The following is a 27,312-nucleotide window of genomic DNA, read 5'->3' as shown; positions in this document are numbered from 1 at the left end:
TATTTTTTGTGTCAGTTTGCTATGTTCCTAGTGAGAGAGGATTATTTTAAAAAAAAGAAAATCCAAAGAAAAATGTAAATGCTTCATGACCAGTGATCTATACCACCCAGACCAATATGTAGGATCAGAGCCTGGTTTTGTAACTACCTGGATTTCCTTAATGGGAAGGTGGTATCAAAAAGCTACGTAAGAAAAAACCAACAGAGCTTGACTTAGTCCAGCAAAGCAGCCTGGCCTATTTGAGTGATGATCCTGTAACAGGCTGGTTGGCCTGTGTGAAATTACAGCTCTTGATTTGGTTAGGTTTCATCAGAGGGCTGCCAAGAGGCTATGTTCCAGATTTTTCTTTTAACGAAACTCTTGGATGGTGCCTTTCCAAGATGGAGTTAAGGAGCTGGTGTGCTAAGAATGTCAAATTCCTGTGATGTAGATGCTAGAGAGTGGGTGGTGGTGGTAGGGGGGGAGCCAAGGGGCTATGGGGTAGAGTGACTGCTCCAGATTATCTTGAGGAGGAATCAGACAAGCCGGGGTGCTCTGGAAAGAAGAAAGGACAAGAGACAAAGAAAGTAGACAAGGCAGAAGACTTAGACAGGAAAACTTGAAATACACAAATGGGAAAGGAGGAAGAAAGACAGACATGGGGGCATTTTAGAAATGAACATTATATTCACAGAGTGCATGCCCCAAATTATTATATTGCTGTTGCTCTTAGTTGCCGTCGAGTGGGCTCCAACTCATGGCTGCCTTATGTGTAACAGAGTGAAATGTTGTTGGTCTCATGCCGTGTCAGTTAAGACTTAGAATGAAATGAACAACGTTCTAAAAGGGTGTTCCCATTTCATGATGTCATCAGGCCCTGGCAAGGAAATACTGTGTGTAGGGGAGTCATCTGGATGGAGGGCACAGCCCTAGCTGTTTGGGTTACATAATCAGAGAAATGTTCTTCATCTTTGGAGCACTTGGAGGGTCCAGACCACGAGACAGCCTCCACTCAGACTGGTTTTCTCCTAGCCTCATGTGATTCTGGTTTTCTTGCAATAGCCCCTTCTGGTCGCTCAGTGATAATCAGGCCTTCTCCCTTCCACATCCTTCCATGACTGATGTAAATAAACACATGGTCCATTATTCCTTAGGTCAAAAATGAGAAACTGTGAAAAACTGTGGTTTAGACATTTATGGGATCTCAGATTCAGAATCTTTTCTGGAATGTCCATATGTGGAAAGGATAATGATCTCTTCCTACTGTACATCTCAGGGTAAAAGTCTAGATCCGTAGAACTAATCCAAAATAAAAATAAATTAATAAGGAAGCTGGGTGGGTTTAATTCAGCAGTTTAATTCCTAGAGCTGACTGGCAGAGTGTTAAATGTGAAACACATATCGTTATTCCTTGTGCAAACTCTTGTGTGTTACTCAAATCCTCGGGGGCCTCCTCTGAGACCCTAATGACAGTTACGGGAGATACCCATCACACCAGCACACAGCTCATTATGGACAGGCTCCTGCGCTTAAGAGGAAAACACACTCATGTTCGTTTTTATATGTGTTCAGTGTCAGAAATTAAAACAAAACAAAACATGGTACAGTTGTTATGTCACCAGCTGCTGCATTTTTAGTTTTTTTTTTTTTAAAGATCAAACTTACCTCGTTGTAATTAATTCAATCAATCAGGGAAATTACTCCTCCAAGCTAGTGGAAACATGATATTGTCGCTTGCCTGGGGTTAATGGAGCTGACCCCACCTGCTTGTGAAACCCAAGCAAAAGCAATGACGTGATTGACACAGCTCAGCCGGCTGAATGGATGGAGCACACTGGAGAGCAAGCAATTATGTTCTGCACAAAGACGCCGTCCGGCACAACAACCCCTTGCCCCAGACACAAAGCAAGTGTTCAGACCTGCTAGAACTTCTGAGAAGGAAACTTCTTCCTCAGGCTAAAAATAAGGGAGGTTCTTTTATGTTCTGTTCTGTTTATGATAATATTCACCAAATTGCAGAGAAAGGATAGGCCAGCTAGAATCTGTCTTGAAGTTAGGTGATTTATGCCTAATAACGAGAAATTGGTTTCCTTGAATAACGTAGTGCACAAAATGTAAATTCAGAGGATTGTTTTGGATGATTTATACAGTACAACTTTAAAAGTTAGCTTCAGTGCTTATCTGCCTGGAAGAACTCATTAAAAAAAGGTGCAACAGCTAGCAGAGCTTGGGCACTCAGTAGATAAGAAACAGAGAGCTTTATGCGTGTCATCTCATTGAGTCCTTCCAATAACACTGTGAGGTAGGTTCTACAGTTATACCCATTTTATGTATGAGAAAACTGAGGCACAGGCAAGTTAGGTAATTGGGCTAAGGTATTACGGCTAGGAAATGCCGGGACTGAGCTCATAACCACAACATCTTTATATTGCTCTTTTCATTCTATCTGTAGAAGGCTTTGAAAAACTATTTTAATTTGAGATTCTAAAAGGAGGGTTTTATAGAGGGGAGAGAAGCAAACAACAGTTAAAGAACGCATACTCCGTAAGTTGCTGCAGACACATTTCTATGTCAGTCTACCTTGGTTAACCTAACCCAGTTTCTGTAGTGAAAGAATTCTAAATCTAAGAAGTCACAGTAAGGGGGCCAGAGTGAGTCTTCCAGAAGAAGGCAGCGCCCACAAAAGCATGTATCAGGCAGGTTATGTTGAAGCTCTGCTTGCTTTGAACATACACTGTTGGAATACCTGGTGGTGAGTAAGGGATGAATTTACAACACATCCCCTCGCGCTCAGCAACTCACCACTGTGGCGGGTAAGACTAACTGTGAAGGCCTGAACCCACAGATGCATGGCCTTAATGGGCAAAATGGTCTGCCAGGGATTTTCTTATTTTCCATTGTAACCACCAGAGTAAAGCATATAGGCACTTTACTGAATTTACAGCCTGCAGAATTCAGAAACTCAGACATCTGCTTAGAAACGGTGCCCTGCAAAGACTTCTGCTATGGCTCTCAAAGTCTTTCCCACCGTTTCCCTTTTCACGACTGCTTCCCCCCACTACTGGACTGTCAACCCCTCAAGGGCACAGAGAGTGTCTTGTCTTTGAAAACATGCTTTTATATAAATGTATACTGAGGCAATGTTCAATTAACCATGTGTGGGTTATCTACCTACATGGCTGCCAAAATACTACCCCATCTAAAACAGCGGTTAGCAAGCTGCCAACCTGGCCTGCTGCTGCCTGTGGTTGCGTGCCCCAGGCTAAGTATGGTTTTTATATTTTTAAAGTGTAAAATGTTAAAGAAGAAAAAAGACACTAAAAAAACAATTAGCCTTTTGGAGAGAACAGTTGTTCGATTTGGCCCCTTGGCCAGTAACCAAACCAAACCCATTGCTGTCGAGTTGATTCTGACTCATAGCAACCCTGTAGGACAGAGTAGAACTGCCCCCCAGAGTTTCCAAGGAGTGCCTGGAGGATTTGAACTGCCGACCTTTAGGTTAGCAACCGTAGCACTTAACCACTACACCACCAGGGTTTCCTTTGGCTGGTAAAGCCTAAAATATTGACTATCTGGCCCTTGATAGGAAAAGTTTGCTAACCCTGTGGTCTAAAACATCCCTGTGAGTGCCCATGTATGCCCTTTTGTGTGTATATCATCAAATCTCCTCACAGTGTAATTATTCGTTTGTGCCTGTGCAGGTGTGAACCCCTTGAGGACAGGGGATCACATGAGTTTTAGGTTTTTGAGTAGCATCCATACATTATCTGATGCCGATTTGTCTTCCTAGGCCTGGCACAAAACATCTGGCCTACAGTGAAGAAGGTGCTCAAAACATCCATATAAAGGACTTTTCCATCCCATTCTCACACCTCCTGGGTGCCTATCCATATTATCTGTCACCACTGTTTCAACCTTTCCTCCTGTGTTTCTTTTTCTCTACCAATTTCTTGTGCTTTGCCTCGTCACATGCGTCACCCTCCCTTACTCTTTTCTCTAACATGTCCAAATTGGTCATGTTAAATATTTTAAAATTATTTTTTCTATTTTTACTTTAGTTCCTGTTCAAAAAATGTGTAGGCACCAGGCATTGGGGATTCAAACATTAAAAAAGACATACTTCTGGCCCTTGATGAGCTTACAATCTAAAGATAATACCATCACATTTTGTTTGGATGCAAAATTATACAGCAGAACAGCAAAAGAGCAGAGAATATTTTCTCTTTGAAAACAACTGAATTATTTCATAAAATTATGTGGCTTTTCAATTTACTTTTCTTTCCCCCCTCTGTCAATTTCACTTGACTGGAAAATGGCTCCCAACCCTGGTCAAGGAAATACAAATTAATTTAATATATGATTCCACAGGCATGACTAAGAAGGACAGTCTTCTGTTAAAATACAGAACACATTGTAAGCTAAAGCTGGCACTTTTGGATTAGAAGCTTATTTGAGGCAAAGTAATTTACCCACTCATGACATTCTTCCCATTCATTAGCTGAAAACAAAGCAAAACAAAAACAAACAACAAACAAACAACCCAACAAGGAGAGCTGAACAGACAGAAACCATGACAAATACATGCAGGCAATACGTATCCATTTGTACATGGGCTAGTTAAATCCTGAAACAGGTAATATCAGCGTTTTTCAACGGATGCCAACCAACATTTATTGCTCATCTCCAGTGTGTCAGGGGGAGTCAGCAGTTCTGTTTAAACATTATCCACCTAATACTGGTGACTAGTCCCCACTTACATCAATTGATACTGGGTTGGGCATTCTGAAAGCTGTCAAGACCAGAAAGGTAACATGTTCACTAACCAATTCTGGTGATTGGTTAAAACAATCAGAAAAGGACACATACAAGTGCACGCTCACATTCAACTAGTTGTAATTCCTGGGGTATATCATGGGATGTGAAGGGGTGTCAGCCATCCATATTCAACTATACAAGTATACACATATACACATGCACACTGGATGTACCAGACAGGCATACACTGCCCTAGCAACCCTGATTCGGACTGGCCCCACTCCTTCGGGATGCGTTAATCACGGTGGGGAGACCTGTGTTCCCCTGGTGGCTCTATGCTTTGATCAGCTTTGAGGTCTAACCTTCTCTCCGATTGCTCGGCCCTGCCACCGGGGACTCCAGCCTGTCCGCGGTTCTCGCCGCGCTCCCGCCGGAGCCGGCCAACTCGTCTGGCCACGGAGCCTGGCCGTTGGTGGCTTCCGGGTCCAGCTCAGGGCTCTGCACCGAGTCGGGCACGGACTCGAACGCGCTGTTCTCTTCCTCCTCGTCATCCTGGGAGGAGAAGACGGTGCTCTCGGAGATCTTGGCGCTGTCCACGGAGGAAAAGCGGGTGTGGCTGGCGAACCTGTTGCCGCTGTTGTAGCAGGAGGGGCTGTAGCAAGAGGCGCTGTAGCAGGAGCTGCTGTAGCAGGACGTGCTGTAGCACGAGGAGCTGTAGCACGAGGGGCTGCAGCAGGACGCGTCGCAGCCCTCACAGCTGTGGTCGCCGCCCTGCCGCGGACTGGAGTCGCTCTCACTCCCGGTGCTGGGGTGAGGCTCGCCATCCAGCACCGTGCCGTTGGCCAAGCTGGGGAACGGGTCCCCGGGGTGGCTGTGTGGCGCCAGGCCTGGAGTCGCCCCTTCGAGTACTTCTCCAGCCTCCTCCAGGGCAGGCGGTTCCGCAGCGCCCGTGTCCACCTCGCTGAGCCCGTCCTTCTCTGAGGAGAACTTGCGGGTGGACCCCTCCTCTGCGCCGTCCTCCTCCTCTCCCGCGTGGCCGCTCTGCGCCGAGGGCATGCTGTGCAGCAAGGTGTGGATGCGAATGTAGTGCGTGCGAGGGGTCTCGGGGTCACCGCAGGCCGAGGCGATGACCGTCTCCAGCTCGGACACCGGCAAGGAGCAGGGCCTGCTTTTTCTCTGCACCAAGGTCCGCAGGTGTGGCATGCCCTCTCCTAGCTCCAGGGTAGACAGCTCCTCCTCCTCCTCCTGCTCTTTTTCTTCCTCCTCCTCCTCCTTCCCCGCCGGGCTGTGTGTCCAGGCCTCGTCTGCCATAGGCTCCTCAGCGCTGGCTGGGGCTTCACCATCCTCCAGCAGCAGTGGGGGTGGCCCTTCCTCACCCAAGTCCAACTCCTCTGTCAGTTCTTCCGCACTCAGGGAGGCCTGGGGGTCCTCCTGCCCTGGGGCCAGAAGCTCCCCAGCCCTCTCGAGTGCTCCAGAGACCATGCCATCCCCTCCTGCCTCGGTGCCTGCTGCGTCCTCCAGGGGCTTGGCCATCTCCAGACTCTCGTTCCCCGAACCATCCACCGCACTGCCCTCACTCAGCGGCTCTGGCTTCACGCTCTCCGAGGGTCCTGGAGCATCAGACAGAGGCTCTGGACCGCTGCCTTCCACCAGGCTGTTCATGTGGCTGTTCTGAATTTCAGCTGACTCGGGCTGGGTACTCTGGGAAATCTCCTCATCATCTGCTGGCAAAGGGAAAAAAAAAAAAAGTCATTCCTTCCAGAAAAGGGCATTGTGATGTTAATATAGACTACTGGACATGTAAGTCATAGCGACCGAATTTTACATCAGAATATTGGATGTCGGGGTTGATGAGGGCTTCTCATTGGCCAGAGCTCTGCTGAAAAAATTCTGTAAGAACTAGTTGTCATTGCATTAAGGAAAAATTGCAGTCCTGGATATATCTTAGAATTCTGTTTCAAGGTAATTAATTTTGTTGTCGTTAAAACATCCAAAACCTAGCACCCACCCCAGTGCTTGGCACATAGTAGGTGCCTGACAAATGTTTGCTACATGGACCAACTTTCAGGGATGGGAGTAGAGGCATTTCCTGTCCATTCCTTGATGATCCCTGACAAGGCTAATTACACTTGCTCAGAATATTTCCTATGGCTGGCTCCTGCAGGGTAGGCTAAGCCAGGTTCTTAGGCAACTAGAGAGAAGAAAAGCAACAGATGATGGATGGGAGCAACCTGTCACTGAATAACACAGGCTGTGAGCCTTCCAACATTTGGAGTTTACCATAATAGAAAAATAAACAAGGTCTACACACCATCAAGAAATAGTCCACCACTTCTTTTTCTTTTGATTATTTTTATTGTGCTTTAAGTGAAAGTTTACAGTTCAAGTTAGTTTCTCATACAAAAATTTATACACATATTGCTATGTGACCCTAATTGCTCTCCCTGTAATGTGACAGCACAGTCCTCCTTTCCACCCTGAATTTCCCGAGTCTATTTTATTTTATTCAACCAGCTCCTGTTTTCTCTGCCTTTTTATCTTGCTTCTGGACAGGAGCTGCACGTTTAGCTTCATGCATCCACTTGAGCTAAGAAGCCCACCCTTTACAAGTTATCATTTTATGTCTTATAGTTGAGTCTAATCTTTGAAGAGCTAGCTTTGAGAATTGTTTTACTTTTGGGCTAACGGAGAGTCCAGGGGCCATGTCTTCTGGGGTCCCACCAGTTGGAGTCAGACCATTAAGTTTGGTCTTTTTACTAGAATTTGAGGTCTGCACCCCACTTTTGCTCCATCAGGGACTCTCTGTTGTGTTCCCGTTAGGACAGTCATTGGTGGTAGCCAGATACCACCTAGTTCTTCTGGTTTTAGGCTGATGGAGTCTCTGATTTATGTGGCCCCTTCTGTCTCTTGGGCTCATATTTTGCTGTTTCTTTGGTATTCTTCATTCTCCTTTGCTCTAGGTGGGTTGGGAACAATTGATACATCTTAGCCGCTTGCTAGCTTTTAAGACCCCAGACACCACTTACCAAATTGGGATGCAGAACATTTTCTTAATAAGCTTTGTTCTGCCAGTTGACCTAGATGTCCCCTGAAACCATGGTCCCAGACCCCCACCCCTGATACTCTGTCCCACAAAGTGTTTGGCTGTATTCAGAAAACTTCTTAGCTTTTGGTTTAGTCCAGTTGTGCTGACTTCCCCTGTATTGTGTGTTGTCCTTCCCTTCACCTAAGGTAATTCTTGTCTGCTATCTAGTTAGTGAATACCCGTTTCCCTCCCTTCCCACCCTCATAACCTTCAAGGAATGTTTTCTTCTGTGTTTAAACCTTTTCTTGAGTTCTTATAATAGTGATCTTATACAATATTTCTCCTTTTGCGACTAATTTCACTCAGCATAATGCCTTCCAGATTCATCCATGTTATGAGATGTTTCTCAGATTCATCATTGTTCATTCTTGTTGCATAGTATTCCATTGTGTGAATATACCATAATTTGTTTATCCATTCATCAGTTGATGGGCACTGAGGTTGTTTCCATCTTTTTGCTATTGTGAATGAACAGTACTGCAATGAACATGGGTGTGCATGTATCTATTCATGTGAGGGCTCTTATTTCTCTAGGATACTCCAAGGAGCGGGATTGCTGGATTACATGGTACTTCTATTTATAGCTTTTTAAGGAAGTGCCAAATAGATTTCCAAAGTGGCTGTACCATTTTATGTTCCCATTAGCAGTGTATAAGTGTTCCAGTCTCTCCACAACCTCTCCAATGCTTATTGTTTTGTGCTTTTTGGGTGAACACTAGCCTTGTTTGGGTGAGATTATATCTCATTGTAGTTTTTTTGCATTTCTCTAATGGCTAATGATCATGAGCATTTCCTCACGTATCTGTTAGCCACCTGAATGTCTTCTTTAGTGAAGTGCCTGTTCCTATCCTTTGCCCATTATTTAAAGTCCATCATTTTTTAACTCTATGTTTCCCTGGTTGCTGTACTGGATCCCTGCCAGATGTGAACTTCCCCATCTCAAATGCACTGGTGCAATTCACTAGTGGAAGAAAAACAAGCTCTCTGGGGAACCTTAAAGCCACCCTTACTGCTGTACTGCAGAAAGAGTTGGTTTTATTCTCAGTGTAGGAAAAGTCTGAATTTGAAAGGATGAAACTCTTGGTGTTTTCTTATAATCTGAGTTGTATATTGCGGATAGAAAAGTTTAATGGGTGAGTAGTGATATACTCCAGGTTCTGATTTCGAAAAGGCTTCATTAGCTTTAACAGCAACTCATAAATATGGCCTCAGAGGACCTAACAATTCTCAGCATGATCTACACTTAGTATAGGGCTGTGGAAGAGGAGCCAAAGTGGGATCATGAGGCATCTCGTCATTCTTATTTGGAAGTACGTTTTGTCTGGAAAGTTGAGCAGTAGATGATTGTGAAGTTTTCTGTCCAATTTCTACTTTTTCCTTTTCCCTCTGCCATTGGAAGAACCCATCACGCAGTTACAGTTCTTCAACAATATAACATGCTCCATCTGCTAATTAGTCTATACATTATTACTAGATAGGAAGAGATTTCTCATTCATTCATTCATTCATTCATGTATGCGATGATTAAACATCTACTGAACACCTCCTGTGTGCCAGGTACTATGATGGGTGCTGGGAATAAAAAGATGAATTAGATGAGGCTCCATATCGATAGTGGCCTCACTGTGAACCCCCACTCCACTCTCTAACCTTCTACCTTTAGGTAATCAAAGAAAAGGAGCCTCTTAATCAAGGGGACAACAACTTGGCTTCCAGAACAGATCACTGGCTACTGGGCCTCAAATGGAAAAGATAGGGAATCAAAAAACCTAGGGTATTTCTGGAAAGAACCATGGTTATTGTATTTTAGAGAAAGGAATCACACTATACCGCTAGCGGAGGACAAGACATGAAGTTCATGCTGAAAATACCTGGGTGGATGGAGGAAGTGATCTCAAATCGAAATTGCAGCTGTCCACTCACATGATCTGTTGGAAGCCTGCGGCCAAGTGTGTAGCTGACCACCCTATCCCTAGAAGGAAATAAGCACCATCACAGATCTGGTCAATATATCTCCCCCCAAAGGCCATAGTGTGCTTTCTACCCCCGTGGGTGAGGTGGACAAACCCAGGGAAGACCTGCTCCCAGGAGGTGATGAGACAGTCCTAAAGTAGACATGGGAAAGCACATCTGCTCAACAGCAATGAAAACCTTCAAGAAAACCCTTATCTAATCTTCTAAAGCAGGAGTCACCAAATCTGGCCCACTACCTGTTTTTGTACAACTGTGCACTTTTGATATTTTTAAACACTTGGAAGGGGGAATAAAGAAAGCAACATTAACATTTTGTGATGTGTGAAAATTATATGAATTCAAATCTTACTGTCCATATATAAAGTTTTATTGGAACATAGCCCAGGCTGACACTGAACATGCTCCAGTGGCAGAAGTGAGTAGTTGTGCCAGAGACCATATGGCTTGCAAAAACCTAAAATATTTACTATCTGGTCCTTTATACAAAAAGCTTGTTGATCTGAGTTCTAAAGCAAAAAGACATGGATATCTTTTGCCTGCTTTTCCTGTGTGGGCTGCCATTTTCCAAAACTCCCTTAAATAATAATGAACACCATTTGGAGTGGGGTAAGAATTCATTCAAGAGGGCAACTATAGCATCAGGTTTGCAAACCCCTAATTTTGAAGCATGTCTGTCTACATTTCAAGGGAAATTCTAGGGAATTAATAAAAACTGGTTCTTCCAAAAAAAAAAGAAGGACACCAGCAATGGTATACAATGACCAGGAAGGGGTGCTGTCATAGTTACTGGAGAGCTGTGCAGTGCTAGAGAGAGGACAGAGCAAAGCATGCCTCCTGAGCTCAGTCCACTGGCCTGTGACTGCCAATTTACACCAATTCCAGGGTTGAAACTCCATTCTGGGTTTTGGCATCATCCCCTCTATCCAGTCAAGGCATAAAGAAATTATTAAAAAGAAAACCACCCAGGAAGAATCATTGTGAATCTTTGCTGTTATATTTTCATCAACACCATCCTTTCAGTAGAGTAAATTGCCCCCTACCTTGGCTTGAATAGAAGGAGGGACTACCTTGGAGTATTCAGGAATGAACACTTCCAGTGTACCCAATAATGAGAAAGACATAATTCCAAAACCAACTGGTACTCAGATGGTTCTGTAGTCATTCCATTAACTCATTTGTGACATTCCAATAAAAAGATAAATCATTGGCTGGGAGTGTTTTAATCTTTCTTTCTAGAAAACATCAACATGATGAAACAAACAACATATATCCTGATGATCCACTGAGTTAATGTGTTTCATTGATAAGCCATGGTTTAGTGTTTGGACTTGCCTGAAAATTTATGAAATCAAGCATTATATTTATGCAGTAGAAGTAGAATGAGGGACAAAGTCGTGTTTATTCAGAAATGGCCTTACTATGAAGTAGGTCTACTATTGTGGTTGTAGCAAGCAAGGGAAGGAAGTTGTATTCTTCCTTCTGGAAGAAATGCTTGGCAGTCTACTTCTGAAATTAGCCAGTGAAAACCTTATGGATCACATGATGGTTAAGGTTGTGTGTCAACTTGGCCGGACCATGAGTCTCAGTGGTTTGGCAGTTACATAATGATGTAATTTGGCATTTATGTAATGATGTAGTCATCTTCCATGATGTGGTCGGCCAACCAGTTTTAAGGGGAATTTCCTAGGGGATGTGGTCTGCATCCAATATATACATATTCTGGCAAAGCTCGCTTGCCTGCTCTGAATCCTGCATTCGGCTTGTCATCATCTGACCTCTGGGTCTTGGGACTTGAACCAGCAGCCTGCTGAATATTGCCTGCTGATCTTGGAATTCATCAGCCTCCACAGCCTGTGAGCCAGAAGCCTGTTGTCTTACCTACCAATCTTGGATTTGTCAGCATCTGCATCCATGAGCCAGCAGCCTGCCATCTGACCTTCTGATCTTGGGTTCTTCAGCCCTTGCAGCTATGTGGGTCAGGAGAAGCCTTCAGCCTTATGCATGACCCACAGACTTGGGACTTGCCAGCATCTATAACTGCATGAGCCATTTCTTTGATATAAATTTCTCTCTCTTTATATATACATATATGTATGTGTATATATACATATATACACACAAATATATATGCTTCACTGATTTTGCGTCTTTACAGAACTCAGTCTAAGACAGATCACAACAGAACACTGCCTGGCTCGCTTGCTTTGGACATGTCAGGAGGGATTAAAGTCTTTACAATGTCTAAGTCACAGAAGTGTTATGGGTAGTAAATGAAATAACAAAAATCACAAGGAAAATCATTCCCGTCTGAGTTCCTACTATGTTACCTTTTTTTTTCTTTCTTTCTATTGTTTGGTTTTAAGATGACTTCAGGGAATATTTTTGGCTTAAGGTTTAAAGATTATTTCAGGCCATCCTCCATGGCTCTGGAAAGCCTAGAGTCCATGAGAACTTGAAATTCTCTTCTGCATTTTCCCCCTTTCGATCAGGGTTCTTTTATGGAATCTGATCCAAACATTCAGTAATGGTAGCCAAACACCATCCAGTTCTTCTGGTCTTGTGGCAAAGGAGACAGTTGTTCACGGAGGCAATTAGCCACTATGTGCTAGGTTAGTTATGAACATTTCTTCTCCTTTTTTTTTTTTTGCTTAATCTTCACAACCATGAATGAACAGTGCTCCACACTGTGTTTGACACTTGGCTTTAGCTCCATAGATGTCATCTTCCTTCAGTTTGAGAGTTAATGGTGTGTCTGTATGCACAAACAGCTGCACACATACTATAAGGTTCTAATTAAATGTCCTGTGGTAACCGTCAGTGATTCCAAAGCCCCTCTGAAAATCTAAAAATCTTCAGTTAAGACATTGGAAATTCTGCATAATTTTTCTCATTCCTTTGATATCTTTCTAAGGATTATATTGTGTTACAACATATATTTGTGTCCAGACAGCTATACCTATTGTTTTCAAATATTTGTTCCTGTTACCTAAGGAAATTCATATTATACATAAAGATTTTATCTGATCATAGTTCACTTTAATAAGTGGACATGAATGTAAAAGATATAAAACACATAAACATATTCTCATACACAATTGAACTCTGGGAACAACCTAATTGCTGTCATCCCATAAGAATTCATGCTTTTTAATTTTCATACTACCCAACATTTTCAATAAATATAGCATGTTCTAAGATATTGTAGTAACCCAGCATTTTATCTTGTTATGGAATATCAAAAATGATTAAATCCTACACTCAAGACAGACACATGAATGAAATAATATTCTTCATAGTAAAGCAAGCTTTGATTTCTACCTGTATAGAAAAATGCTACATTAAGGGCTTCTTTTAATACTATATCTTAGAATTTTTAAATCCCATTCATAAGTACCCAGTGATACACATACAAACAGAAAAGGAAAGGTTTGCTTAATTGAATGCTGTGGCTCCAGCAACGTAATAAATGGGAAGAAGCTAAGGAGTTGTAATCCATTGCTGCCGAGTCAGTTATGACTCATAGCAGCCCTACAGTACCCTGTGGAAATGCCCCATAGGGTTTCTAGGCTGAATCTTTCACGGAAGCAGGCTGCTACATCTTTCTCCCGAGGAGTAGCTAGTGGTTCTGACTACCAACCTTTCAGTTAGCAGCCAAGCGCTTAACCACTGCGCCACCAGGGCTCCAAGGAGATATAATGACAACAGTTCAGTTTGAGTCTCTATGAGACTATATCGTTGTAGCTTACAGGCCTCTCTTGGGCCTGGCCTGTTGGCTGAAGCCTAGTGATGCTGAGGTCTGAGTCATGGGTTTACCCTATGGCGTGTCTCTCCAGGAGTCTCTGAACCGGCATCGACAGCTTTCCCAAAAAACGCTTGATGATGGGGCGGCTCTTGGCAAACTTGTCCTTCACCTCAATTTCCAGCACATCAGTGGGCAAGGACACAAAGCTGAATTGCTGCAACGAAAAAAATATGTCACTACAATTAGCTTGAGAGGTGAGAGGGCTGGCCAGGTCCCAGTCCATCTGTTTAGGATGACATCATTGTAAAACACCCCAGTGGCAATATATATCAAGGCCTCAGAAATTCAATGCCCCCTGTAAATGAGATGACAGGCAACAGTGAGGTGGTTTCTCAGAACTTAGATATAAAGCTATTCACTGAGATTCAAGTAAAAAAAAAAAAAAAATTAATATACCTTAAACAGAAAGGATGCCACTGAGGCCTTTAGCCATACTTGACTGAAGGGATTAACATATTTAAAGAAAGACAAGCACAAACTCACCTATAATTAAGAAAATGCACTTTAAATCAACAGCTCAACAACTTTTTCATGATTCAAACGGCGGAGTTTTAAATCAGTTTGGTAATTACCCCCACAACTCCTCAGGAGGCTCTCACACTGTATTGGTGGGAATGTGAATTGAAAAGAGAGTTGGTAATATTTATCTCCGTTTAAACCACACACACTCTTCACCCCAGGATTCAACTGCTAGGAATTTTCCTTCTGAATTAACTTGTACACACGTGCAAAAGATGTATCTTATGAGGATGACCATTGAAGCATTATTAGCAATAGCAGAAGATTGCAAAAAACAAAAATGTCTAGCAAGAGGAAACTGGTTAATGGAGGACAGTAAATCTATGAAACAGAGCACTCTGTAGTCATTAAAAAGAAACATGTAAATCAGTATGTCCTGACATGAAAAGATAACTGAGAAATTAAATATAAAAGCAAGTCATTGAAGAATTTGAAGAGTGGATTACATTTGTTCTATGAACGGCACAGAAAATGTCTAGAGGGTTCCACTCCAAACCGTGAAGCCTAGGGAGTGGGCTGGGATGGAAGGCGAGAAAGCAGATTTTTTATGTTTTATTTCATTCAATTCCAAACTGCTAATTTTGAATATAGCATACTCGATGACTTAAAAGCAGCTACAACAATCAAAGAAAGGCTGTGAGCATTCTAGGGAGTTCCTACTTGGTGCAAATGGTTAATGTGCTCAGCTGCTAACGAAAAGATTGGAGGTCCTAGTCCACCCAGAAGCACCTGCAAGAAAGGCCATTGAAAATGCCGAAGAATCAATCTTTGAAAGCCCTATGGTGCACAGTTCTACCCTGACACACATGGGTTGCCAGGAGTTGGAGCTGACTTGATGGCCTGTGGTTGGTGAGCATCAGAAGCTGGCTTGGTCAACAATGAAAGTGTAGGAAAGGAGACTCAGAAAGGCAAATGTTGGGAATGCTCAGCCCAGTTTGTGTGCGGGGCGAGAAAGCCTTAATAAACTGATTTGGAATGTTACAGTACCATTAGTAAGACTACCCTGAGCGTGAAGATGACTATTTTAATAAAGAGCTGTGGAACTGCTGAAATAGTTATTTTCTTTTATTCTGATTAATTCTTAATAGCAATCATTTAACTTTGTTGACTTCTGTTTCAGAGGTAATATTAGGATCTCTTCTTTACCAGTCAGGGTTGGCGAGGACATGCTGCAGTAACAACCAACCTCCAAGTCTCAGTGACTTAAGAAGATATAGCTTTATTTCTTGCTTACATTCTTGTGGGCTGGCAAAAGGCTGTGCCCATCAGTCCCTCAGGAAGCCAGGATGATGGAGGAGCCATCTCTCAGACTTTGCCAGTCACAGGGACAGGGGAAACAGAGCTCTGGAGATTCTTCCTTCTGCAAATAAATGCTCTCTGCAAGCACAACTCTTCAGTCAGAACTAGACACTGGCCCCAGTTAATCACAGGGAGCAGGAAGCATGGTCCTACAGTGTGTCTGGGAGATGGAGAGCAGAAATATTTGCAAACAGCACTAATGACTTTTATACCCTCCATGTGGTGGTTCTAATTTTCATTATAAATTAGTTTTAGTTAACTTAGTTTTCTAAGGAGTCCCTGAGTGGTGCAAGTGGTTAATGAGCTCAACTGTTAACCAAAAGGTTGGAGGTTTGAGTCCACCCATAAGAGCCTCAAAAGAAAGTCCTGCTGATCAACTTCTGAGAAATCAGCCACTCAAAAATCTATGGAGCACATTCTACTCTGACATACACAGGGTCACCATGAGTTGGCGTCCACTTGATGACAACTGGTGGTAGTTATACATTTCTAAGAACCAGTGATTCTTGGTACTGACAAAACTGAATCTAAGGACATACCAAGCTTGAAGATCAAGTCCAAGAGTAGGTACAGCTCTAAGAAGGTCTGCTGAATGAGAATCCAGCCCCCTAACTGTCACAGGTCCTCAAAACTCCTGGCTTTGGTCCAGTAACTCCATTCTGGAGTGTATTTTAATAGATCTTCTAACCTAACTGTCCAACCATAAGTTATGTATATTGTAGTATATGTGTATAATAGAATAGTTCTTTTCTAAACTGTAATAAATTATATTAGAATATTTACATATACGTATTTTGTATATACAATAAAATACAATATAATGCATTAAATAAGACAGAAAATACTGGTTTTACAATGTTAAGTGAAAAAAGCAAGAAATACAATTACATACACTCATGACCACATTAATGTGCATCATATGAACAGAAAAAAAGAATGTTGGAAATGTTGGAAAAATTACAACAAATTTTAACAGCAGTTATTTAACAAGTTAAGATTATGTCTCCCCATTTTCTTTTCTGTGCTTTTCACATCTTCTGTAATGAGCATATATTACTTTCATAATGAAAAAGTTAACCATTATTAAAATAAGAAAATTTCTAGATAAAGTAGCCTGCATGGGATACTGAAGTCAGTTTATCAAAATGTGCTCTGAAACTCAGCGGCAACTCCTGGGTTCCTTCCTCCCTTCATAAGGACTTCCTTCCTAACCCCTCTTCACATACCCACCCTTTCATTCCAGGCATCAACCTGTCCCTGCCAGGCCCTTATCTTGGTGTCTTGGTTTACGGGAGTCCACGTAAACACCCAGCTAGGTCAAGTTGCTCATGAGCCTAAGTGCAGAGTGGTGGACACTGCCTTGCCGTCTCTGCTGATCTGGCTTTTATTTGAAGCCTCTGGTGAACCTTTGGATTGAGGCAGACTTTATGAGACAGTGGTGGCTCAGTGGTAGAATTCTCGCCTTCCATGCTGGAGTTCCGGGTTTGATTCCTGACCAACGCGCCTCACGCGCAGTCACCACTGGGGGCTTGCATGTTGCTATGATGCTGAACAGGTTTCAGCAGAGCTTCCAGACTAAGACAGACTAGGAAGAAAGGCTTGGCAATATACTCCCAAAAATCAGCCAATGAAAACCCTATGAAACACAACAGTCCAATCTGTAACCGATCATGGGGTGGCGCAGGACAGGGCAGAATTTGGTTCTGTTCTGCGTGGGGTCACCATGAGTTGGGGGTTGACGTGACGGTAGCTGACAATAACAACAGGACTTGGTTTTTATTCCTGACTCTGTCATTCACAGCCTCTCCAAACCTCAGTATCTTCACCTGTAGGATGGGGAAAAATAAGGACCCTGGCATATTAAAGTGCATTCTTCACCTTCCATTGCTGCTCTGCCCAGACCCTACCTGCCCTATTCTCTACTGTCTCCTTTTCCTTTTGACTCTCCAATTAGTCCCTCAAATTTCACTTCCCTCAACTTCTCTATACTTCATTTCAGCAAACCTTTAATGACAAAAATTCTCTACAGCTGTTTGGAGTAAGTCATAAGATCTGTTTCAAATGCTTAAATCACAGACAAAAGCCATCATTTTCCTATTACTAATGCCTATTCTGTCTTTGTGTCCAGGGAAATGGCCAGGTTATTGGTCAAAAGAGAAAATGGATAAAGGATTAAAAAAAAAAAAAAAGGGTATGTGTTTTTTCCCTGAGGCTCTGTTGCTTTAGGAATTATACCTCCTTATGTCCTTGTCCATTGGTGAAGAGAACCAGTCTGGCAAATGAAAGGGCCAATCTTAAACATTCTTCGAGGTCTGAAGTCTGACTATTTTCCACTTCATCCTCCCCTTTACTCATGAGCTTCTCAGAGCAACTGTACCACACGCTTGAACCAACCGGTAAATAAATCGTTCCTTATCACTTTTTTTTTTTTTTTTTTTTATCACTACATAAACTGTCCTAAGCAAAGGAACTGTTGACATTTCAGGGATCAGAGAGTAAAGTACCACCAGTCACCCCTCCATCAGTGCATTGGATTCTGAATTTCCTTTCCTGGCTGGACATTAGGAGCCAACTGTTAGGTCTCTTAGAACTGGGCAGCAATGTCAGGAAGAAAGCTGTATGTACAACGCCAAACGCTGAGGCCACCACAACCTGGAATGGCTCATACCATACTCCTCTGGTGTTAAGCACCCTTTTGGTTAAAAATGAACTTTGTTTTGTTGAAGCACAGGTTGTTGGGATACTTACTTTGGCTTTAGCCCAGTGGTTCTTAGCCCTGGCTCTCATTAGAATAATCTGAGGAGCTTTAACAAAAATACCTCTTTCTAGGTCCCATCCTTGACTAATTAGAATCCCTTGGTTTGGGGCCAAACATTGGTAGATACAGTGCAGTGAATTACTTAATATGACCCTTCTAGCCACAGTCTTTGTAACTCCCACCAAATGACCAGGTGGGCCTATGCAAATGAGGTGCTTGTGGCCCACCAAGGGGACTGGATAGCTTGTTAATAATGTAAATAAGGTGCATGGCACCCTTGTGGGGGCGGGACCATGCAAATAAGGTATATAGAACCCTAACAAGGGGTTGGTCAGTTTTGCCATCCTGCTAGGCTTAAAGGGAGACATGGGAAAAGAGAGAGAGAGGAGCTGTGACACAGGAGACAGGCAGCAAAAGCATCAGAACCAGAGACCAGCAGGAGACGGTGTGGTGGGCTTCCTGGCTCCTGGAGTAAGAAAACTGAGCGCCTTCGGGCACGAGGCTTACTGGTGGAGTAGGGTGCCTCTGGGCATTTATCCACAGAGCTAAAAGAGCTTTGTAACATTTGCCTGAGCAGGACAGAGGCCGGGTGGAGGGGCTGAGGGGCTGAGGGGCTGAGGGGCTGAGGGCTAGAGAGAGGTGTGCCTGTAGACCTAGCTGAGAAAAGCCTGTCTTGATCGAAGACCTGTATCCTGAGTTGTTCCTGATTCTGAACTGTAATGTGTTACTTGCCTAATAGACCCCTTAACTGGGAGTACGGTCTGTGAGTTCTGTGTGGCCATTGCAAAGAATTATTGAGCCCAGCAGAGGAGTAGAGAGTGCGTGGGAGGGACGGCTGGTGTTAGAATTGTCATAAAGGTTGGAGAGAGGAGGCATGTCTGACCTCTGCCTCACAGGAATCAGCCTTGGGCTGTTGGTCTTGATTCTCCTTCCCCCTTGTGAAGTTAGAAGAGGTCAGACTCTGCTGCCATGCCACTTTTACAAAAACAAATAAACAAACCGAACCTATTGCTGTCAGAGTCTATTCTGACTCATAGCAACCCTATAGGACAGAGTAGAACTGCCCCATGCAGTTTCCAAGGAGTGCCTGCTGGATTCAAACTGCCAACCTTTTGATTAGCAGCCTGAGCTCTTAACCATTACGCCACCAGGGATGTATAATATGCAACCAGGGTGTAGAGTTGTAGCTTTACACAGATTTGTCAAGAGTGCAGAAATAGGTGCAACGTTGAGAATGGGACCTAATTCCTTAGCAGGGGGCAGGAGTTAGAAATGAGGGCTTAAGTTTCTAAATGGTGGTCTTGCCAAGAGTCCAGGATGGATCCATGTTCAGGTGCTGAGACATCTCTCTCTGCCCTCCCGGACTCAGCTGCTCTCTTTGCATCACTCTTCCTAGCTCTGGGCAATTGTATCTTTTCAAATAGCAGCCCAGATCATTGGACACCTTGACAGGCCAGCTCCACTCCTCAGCCCCGATGCTTCCCAGCCTTGTTAGAGTCACAAGAGGTATTTTTGTTTGTTTTCATTTTCAGAGAGGGGCATTCCACAGTTCTCTCAGTAATTCATTTAAACACAAAACAATCTCGTTGTTAGGCAAATACTCCTTAGAGCAAATCTGAATCTTCCTCTGTGACCTAAATAACTGGTCCAATGATCTGTAACATATTTATTCTTCAAACAAACCCCAGTTTAATAGTTTTTATGTGTTTGCTTGGTTTTTGGTCTTGGCATTCTTAGTAATGGCAGTAGATGGTAGTTGGCTTCTATTCCTTAAATGCCAGTAACACCACCCCTCCCCCCAGTTGTGACAACCAAAAATGTTTCCAGACATTGCCAAATGTCCCTGGAGCATAAAATTGCCCCCTTTTGAGAACTACTGATACAGACCTACTATCTTCAACTTTCCGGAGAGATGCTAGGACTGATGTTGCAGCATGTGGAAATATTTATTTATTTTGGCTTGTGTTGTTACTCAATAGACCATGTCTAGAAATAAGAAGGGTCACACTAATGTTGGACAGGTTTCAGTAGTGCTTCTGGACTAAGACAGTCTAGTAGGAAAGGCCTGGCGATATACTTCCAAAAATTAGCCAATGAAAACCCTGTCGGTCATAGAATATTGTCAGAGACTTCGACTCATTTACTCTGGGTACATCATTAGAAGGGACCGATAGCTGCAAAAAGACATCATGTTTGTTAGTAAAGCAGAGAGCCAGACAAGGTGATGGAAACCTTCAGTGAGATGGACTGACACATTAGCCACAATAATAGACTTAAACATACCAACGATCACGAAGATGGCACAAGACCAGACAACATTTCGTTCTGTTATACATAAAGTCGCCCTAAGTCAGACCCTACCTGATGGCAACTAACAACAACAGAAATAGAGTTTTTGTTTTTATTTATTATATCACATTTTATTTAAAAAAAGACCTGAGAGCTTCCATAAGCTGCACTTACCAATATAAAAACAGGATGGCTAACTCAAGGAAATATTTAACTGGCAATTACATAAACCGGCAGCAGTTACTCAACGGGCAACTTAGGTAGAGATTAGAGGAATGCTGGTAAATAAAGGGGCCAATGGTGCAGAAGGAAGGGAAAATACCTTTATTCACAAACACTTGTGAGCACCGACTCTCAGCTGCTTTCTGGTGACCCAGACACTGCCGTTCAGTGCTGGAGGCTGGGGCTGTAGATCTCCAACCATAAGGAGCCCACAGTCTTAAACTGCGGGCAGACAATGAGAATGTGGTAAACATTATAATATGGGGCCCCACAGGCTCAGCCTGATGGACAGGTAGACAGAAGACGGTTGACAGTGGTGTGGACAAGCATGAAAATGATGTCCCAGAAGACGTGATGCCTGAACTGAGCCTTAAGAGATGAGGAAGGGGCGGGAGGCATGTTCCAGGCAGCAGAGAGGGCACCATGTGCAAGGGGCTAAAGTTCACAGAGTTCATGGGCTCCTCTGGGAACTACAGGTGGCTCAGCATCTGTATGACATAGTGGGGGTCATGTCGTCAGGAGAAACTGGATGGATAAGTAGGATCCAGATCTTGAACAGCCTCCTGGCTGGAGTTCAGTTAAGACTTGTGAGAAATAAGGAGGAAGGCAGGCATGCAGTGAGGAAAGGGCAGCAGATTTTTGTGGTGTTAAGGAGGTAGAATTTAAGGATTTGCAAACTTGTTAGATGTCAGTGAGAGCCATGGAACGTGGGAAACAAAGAGGTACAAATTCCAAAGACTGGATGGTAAAGCCATTTTATAAGACAAGGAATACAGAGGGCAGAGCAGGTTTGGGATGAGTTTATTTTTGAATATGTTAAATGTGAAATGCCTTGGGGAAATCAAAGAGAGAGATGTTCAGAAAGTAGCTAAGTATCTGGGATGTACTTACAACAGAGATTTTGACCGCAGGCAGCATACGGGTGAGTGGTGGGGGATACTTTTGGGGATAAATGAGCTCATCCAGCACAGGGTACACAGTGAGGAGAGAAGGTATTCCAAGGAATAACTTCGGGATTTACCAGCTTTTGGTGGACAGCTGGACAAGGTGAAGCTTGTGAAAAAGACTGGTGTTATATGAAAACCAAAAGTGAGTGATATCATGCCAGATAAAAGGGAAAAATACAGTTTCGAGAAGAAACTAAAGTGTTACAGAGAAGTCAAGTACAATCAAAACTGAAACCTGCCTGATTAATTAGTCACACCATTCATGGGTGATCTTGGTGAGAGCCTTTTCATGGGGGTGATCAAGATAGCTGAGAAAATGAAAAAACAAAACAAAAACGAGAAAGTAAAGGAAATGACTCTAACTCCCCTATAAGCTTAAGTATGACAGGAATAAGTGAGGATGGAAGTAGTGATGAGGTATTGGTAGACAACAATGTTGGTGTTTAAGGTTTTGAAGATGGGAGAAAGGTGAACCAAAAGACCCAATCCCGTTGCCGTCGGGTCGATTCTGACTCATAGCGACCCTATAGGATGGAGTAGAACTGCCCCATAGAGTTTCCATGGAGCTGCTGGTGGATTCAAACTGCTGATTTTTTGGTTAGCAGCCAATCACTTAACCACTGCACCACCAGGGCTGAGCAGGTATAAATATGAAGAGAAAAAAGGCAGCAGAGTAGCGGTAAAGCTGGGGAGGGGAGAAGAAAGGACAGAGGGAGAAGAAAGGATGTAACGAGATGCGTGGGAACCTTATCTAGAGAAAATGTAGCAGGATTTGACATAGACAGGATGAGAAAATAACAGTTCAACTGAAATAGAAGGGAAGGGGTAAGAATGGACACAGATGCAGGTAAGGTGGCAGTAGAAGGAAGAAGCAGATGCTGAGGAATTTCCTCATTTAAGGTTCCCTTTCTCTTTGTGAAGAAGGGAGCAAGGTCATTTTCAGAGCACGAAAATGGCAGCTATGGGGTGGGAACTCCAGGAAAGGGGTGAAAATCTGAAATAGCTGTTACGGTGAAAGTGAGCCAATTCTAGACATAGGGGCCAAGGGCCAGGTGGTCCCCGAGTTTGGAGACTGTGACTTAATCATGTCAACAATCAACCTGATTGTGTGACTTACCTAGTGGCTGGGTGGGTAGAGTGAAGATGGACATTTGGACTCATCCATTGCTGGGGTTTTGCCAGACAATTTTTTTATTTTTATTGTACTTTAGATGAAGGTTTACAGAACAAACTAGTTTCTCATTAAACAGTTAGTACACATATTGTTTTATGACATTGGTTAACAACCCCATAACATGTCAACACTCTCCCTTCTCAAACTTAGGTTCCCTATTACCAGCTTTCCTGTCCTCTCCTGCCTTCTAGTCCTTGCCCCAGGGCTGGTGTGCTCCTTTAGTCTCATTTTGTTTTATGGGCCTGTCCAATCTTCGGCCGAAGGGTGAAACTCAGGAGTGACTTCATTACTGAGCTGATAGGGTGTCCAGGGGCCATATTCTCAGGGTTTCTCCAGTCCCTCTCAGGCCAGCAAGTCTGGTCTTTCTCTTCGAGTTAGAATTTTGTTCTACATTTTTCTCTAGCTCTGTCCAGGGTCCTCTATTGTGATGCTTGTCAGAGCAGTCAGTGGTGATGGCTTGGCAACATCTAGTTGTACTGGCCTCAGTCTGTTGGAGGCTGTGGTAAATGTGGTCCATTAGTCTTTTGGTCTAATCTTTCCCTTGTGTCTTTAGTTTTCTTCATCCTTCCTTGGTCCCGAAGAGGTGAGACTAGTGGAATATCCTAGATGGCTGCTCACAGGCTTTTAAGCCCCAGATGCTACTCACCAAAGTAGAATGTAGAATATTTTCTCTATAAACTATGTTATGTCAATTGAGCTAGATGTTCCCCGAGACCATGGTTCCCACAGCCCTCAGCCCATCAATGCGGTCTCTCAGGGAGTTTGGGTATATCTATGGAGCTTCCATGACCTTGCCTTGTACAAGTTGTGCCTGCCAGACAAATTTAATAGAAGGACATGGCAGCAAGCACAAGCAAAGATGGGATGAGAGTGTTGGGAGGACTGATGGCTAGTAGTGAAGAGGGATGCTGAGTGACTGAATGCTCCACTGTGATCAAGGAACAGGAGCAATGGAAATAGGGGGCTGGATGTGGAAGACAGAAGATTGTAGAGAGAGAGTTTACAACTTTAGTGGGTAACAAGATTCAGGGTATCAGTGCTGGAATGGATGGCTGATGATGAATAGAAGTGAAGGTCAACAAGACTGAGGAGGTCAAGGAAACTAGGGACTCTGAAAGGTCATCCATTTGGACCCTGAAGTCATCCATGATAATGCAGGTCTTGGGTAGAAAGAAGGATGCTGTAACAGGTAGAAAAGTCTTTACTGTTTGTGGCAGAGTAAACAATGGGGCGCATTATTGCCTGACTGTAGCCAAGGCAATAAGGACATCAATGCGAGGGTGATGCTATAAACAAAAGGGAGAAAACAGTTGTGAGAAGTGTCAGACACGTGTTCAGCATGACGTGGAAACTATTTTAACTTAGGGACGGATATGAGAAAAGATAACTCCATTTGGAGAGAGCAGAAGTACAGTGATTCATTCATGCCCATTCATAGAGGTCAGGAAAGAACTCAGGAAAGGTTAAGAATTGAAATGATAGGAATGGTCAATTTGGTCTGGGTCATTTTGAGGTAGGAGACTATTTAGGAGTAAGGCAGGAATGCCGATTAGAAGCCAAGATCAGATTTCTCATTATGTGGGGTAAGAGGGCCTCAGTTGTTCTGTGACATAGGTTATGATATGCAGCTAGAGTGGGCATCGAATCTTGCCTCTCCTCTCTGGCAGCCAGGCAGAAGGGCAAAGATAAAACACCAGCTCTGTTCACAAGAGGCTGCCTGGTACCATTCAGCCAATACCATTATTTATTACTAAAAAAAAAAAAAAAAAATGAAAGTTAAATGGACCAAGCTTAGTGGTTTCTGTCCAGAAGTTTTCCAAGGAGAAGGAGCAGGAGCAGGAGCAGGAGCAGGAGCAGGAGCAGGAGCAGGAAAGGAGTACACTGTGCACGCAAACAGCAGCTACTCTTCTATAGAACCTTGTAGGGTACATGACTTTCAACTTAGGGGGCACTATTCATTGAGTTTAAAAATGACACACAAAATTCATGTTGCCTGAAGTCAAGGATAACAATGGATAGACAAACAACTCCATTAGTAGAGCTATAACTCAATCAAGAGCAATTTTTTTCTCTCACTAGAACATAACAGGGTGCTCTATTACGAAATGGTGGCCTTCTAGTCTGGGCATGGAAGAATAGCTGCCCCTGCTAAGCAGCGTGGAACTTGACTCTATCCTAGGAGGGAGATGGCAGACACAACTCATCCTGAGATGTGAGCCTTGTCACTGCAGGGACTTTAATGGCTTTGAATAGTAAAGCCTGCTCTTGCAAATTTTATGTAAACTCTCAGAAAGTTTACATTTCTTCTGTGCACAAAGCAAAGAAACTGGACCTTGTCCAGGCCTCCGCAGTCTCCATATAGGCTCTGCGAAGCCTCAACCACAGAAACGAATATTAGTGATTTTATTTACAGGCACTGCCATGGCAAAGTTAGGCATGAGATTTACTTGTAGTTTAGCAGAATGCGAAGAAAGGTCTGCGTGTGTGTCTGTATAAGTGTGAAAAGTGTGTATAAACATACATTACATACAAAACATATAAGATATAAAAGCGTATATTACACACATATGTACTCTATGTATGTACCTCTATCTGTATCTGTACCTCTACCTATACCTATACCTATAAAGAGCTTGGTGACCCAACGGTTAAGCACTTGACTACTAACCTAAAGTTGGTGGTTCAAACCTACCCAGCGGCTCCGTAGGAGAAAGACCTGATGATCTGTTCCCATAAAGATTACAGCCTAGAAAACCCTATGGGGAGTTCTACTTTGCCACATGGGCTTGCTATGAGTTGAAACTGACAGCACCTAACAACAACAACAACTACACCTATGACTATTTTCTCTATCTTTTCACTCCTAGAGATGATTTACTTAAACACTTACAAAGTGGACACGGGATTTCAATATTGTTGTTATTAGTTGCACTCAAGTTGGCCCCCAACTTGTGACAACCCCATGCACAATGGAACAAAACGGTGCCTGGTCCTACACCAACCCCGTAATCAGTTTCGGATTGGACTATTGTGATCCACAGGGTTTTCACTGGCTGATTTTCAGAAGTATATCACCAAGCCTTTCTTCCTAGCCTGTCTTAGCCAGTAAGCCTTGCTGAAACCTGTTCAGCATCAGAGCAACACGTAATCCACTGCTGGCCTCTGGTGGTGGCTGCACATGAGGTATATTGGCCAGGAATCGAACCCAGGTGTCCCACATGGGAGTCAAGAGTCCCACCACTAAACCAACACTGGTCCCTTATGGAATTAGATTAGTAGGCTGGAATTCAAGAAGATGACAATTTGTTGTGTGATCATAAGCAATTTAACTAACCTTTCTATTCCTACTTTATTGTACCTCTAAAAGTGAAGAAAGAAAATGTTCCTCTAACTTGGCCTTCTGCCTGTGCTTCTAGGTGAATTACCTTCTCCATCAGTGTAGTTCTCCATCTGCACACCTTGGTCAACACTGATTGTTCTTCTCAGCTTCAGGAGCCCTTATCTAAACAGTCAATGAGTCCCCAAACTCTTTTTCACTCTAGAGTCCATTATCTGTTCCTCACTTCTGCCGCTGCCCTAGGTATGACCCTTATTGTTCTTGCCCTTGTAATAACCTCCTAACTGGATTCCTTGTCTTCAGATTCTTCCTTTTCAGTTGCCAGTAAAGTTATACCTCTGAAACACAGATCTGATCATTTCATTCTCTTGCATGATAGCTTCCCTGATTTATTTATTTATTTAAATCACTTATAGGATGAAATATAAATTACTGAATGTCATGTTTGGTCCCTCCCTACCTTCCTGGCTTTATTTATTACCTTTATTCCCTGAAGACTTCATTTTTTTCCACACATTTTTAGATACTATTTGCCTAGAATGTTCCTTCCCGACTTCTTTACCATGTCAAATTCCTATTTATCCTTCATTTGTGTGCAAAATGCACCAAAGAGAAACAATTATGGTAGGCAGAATCTGAGATGGTCTCCAAGATTCCTGCCCTCTGGCTACACGCCCTGCAATCTCCTCCCCCCGAGTATGGGTGGGGTCTGTGAAGGTGGTCGATGCCACTCCCCTGATGAGGTTACTAATCAAAAGGGAGATTATCTGGGTGGGCCTGGCCTCATCAGGTGAAACCTTAATAAGGACTGGGCCTTTCAGAAATCAGAGATATTGAAAGTGTGAGAAGGATTATATGAAAGGGAGGTTCTCTACCACTGGCTTTGATGGTGGAGTGGGCCACATGGCAAGGACCTGAGTACAGCTGAGAATGATCTCCAGCCAAGAAGTAGCAAAGATCTGAATCCTGGTAACAGCCTGAATGACCTTGCAGTCACTTTCCTAGTCAAGCCTCCAAGTGAGAACACAGTTTATGCAACATCTTGATTTCAGCCTCCTAGCCCCTGAGTGCACTAGCTGTCTGTCAGTTTGTCGTACGGTGGTAGCCTGTGTGTTGCTATGATGCTGGGAGCTATGTTACCAGTATTTAAAATACCAGCAGGGTCACCCATG

The 27,312-nt window shown here is 43.3% G+C and overlaps 1 protein-coding gene across 1 annotated transcript in view; it reads right to left on the bottom strand.

Moving 5' to 3' along the window:
• HECW1 (HECT, C2 and WW domain containing E3 ubiquitin protein ligase 1) overlaps positions 1-27,312 on the bottom strand; it is a 458,581-nt gene that overhangs the window by 124,514 nt on the left and 306,755 nt on the right. Inside the window, exons 8-10 of the mRNA XM_049893967.1 lie at positions 13,607-13,749; positions 9,691-9,791; positions 5,097-6,455 (exon numbers count right to left, since the gene is read on the bottom strand). Coding sequence (XP_049749924.1) covers positions 5,097-6,455; positions 9,691-9,791; positions 13,607-13,749 — 1,603 coding nt within the window. The remainder of the gene's footprint in view (positions 1-5,096; positions 6,456-9,690; positions 9,792-13,606; positions 13,750-27,312) is intronic.

The sequence above is a fragment of the Elephas maximus genome, chromosome 8 (genome assembly GCF_024166365.1).
Source record: "Elephas maximus indicus isolate mEleMax1 chromosome 8, mEleMax1 primary haplotype, whole genome shotgun sequence".
In the NCBI taxonomy this organism is placed as follows: domain Eukaryota; kingdom Metazoa; phylum Chordata; class Mammalia; order Proboscidea; family Elephantidae; genus Elephas; species Elephas maximus.
Note: the sequence above shows the minus strand (reverse complement) of the source record. Positions and strands in the feature narration are given on the sequence as shown.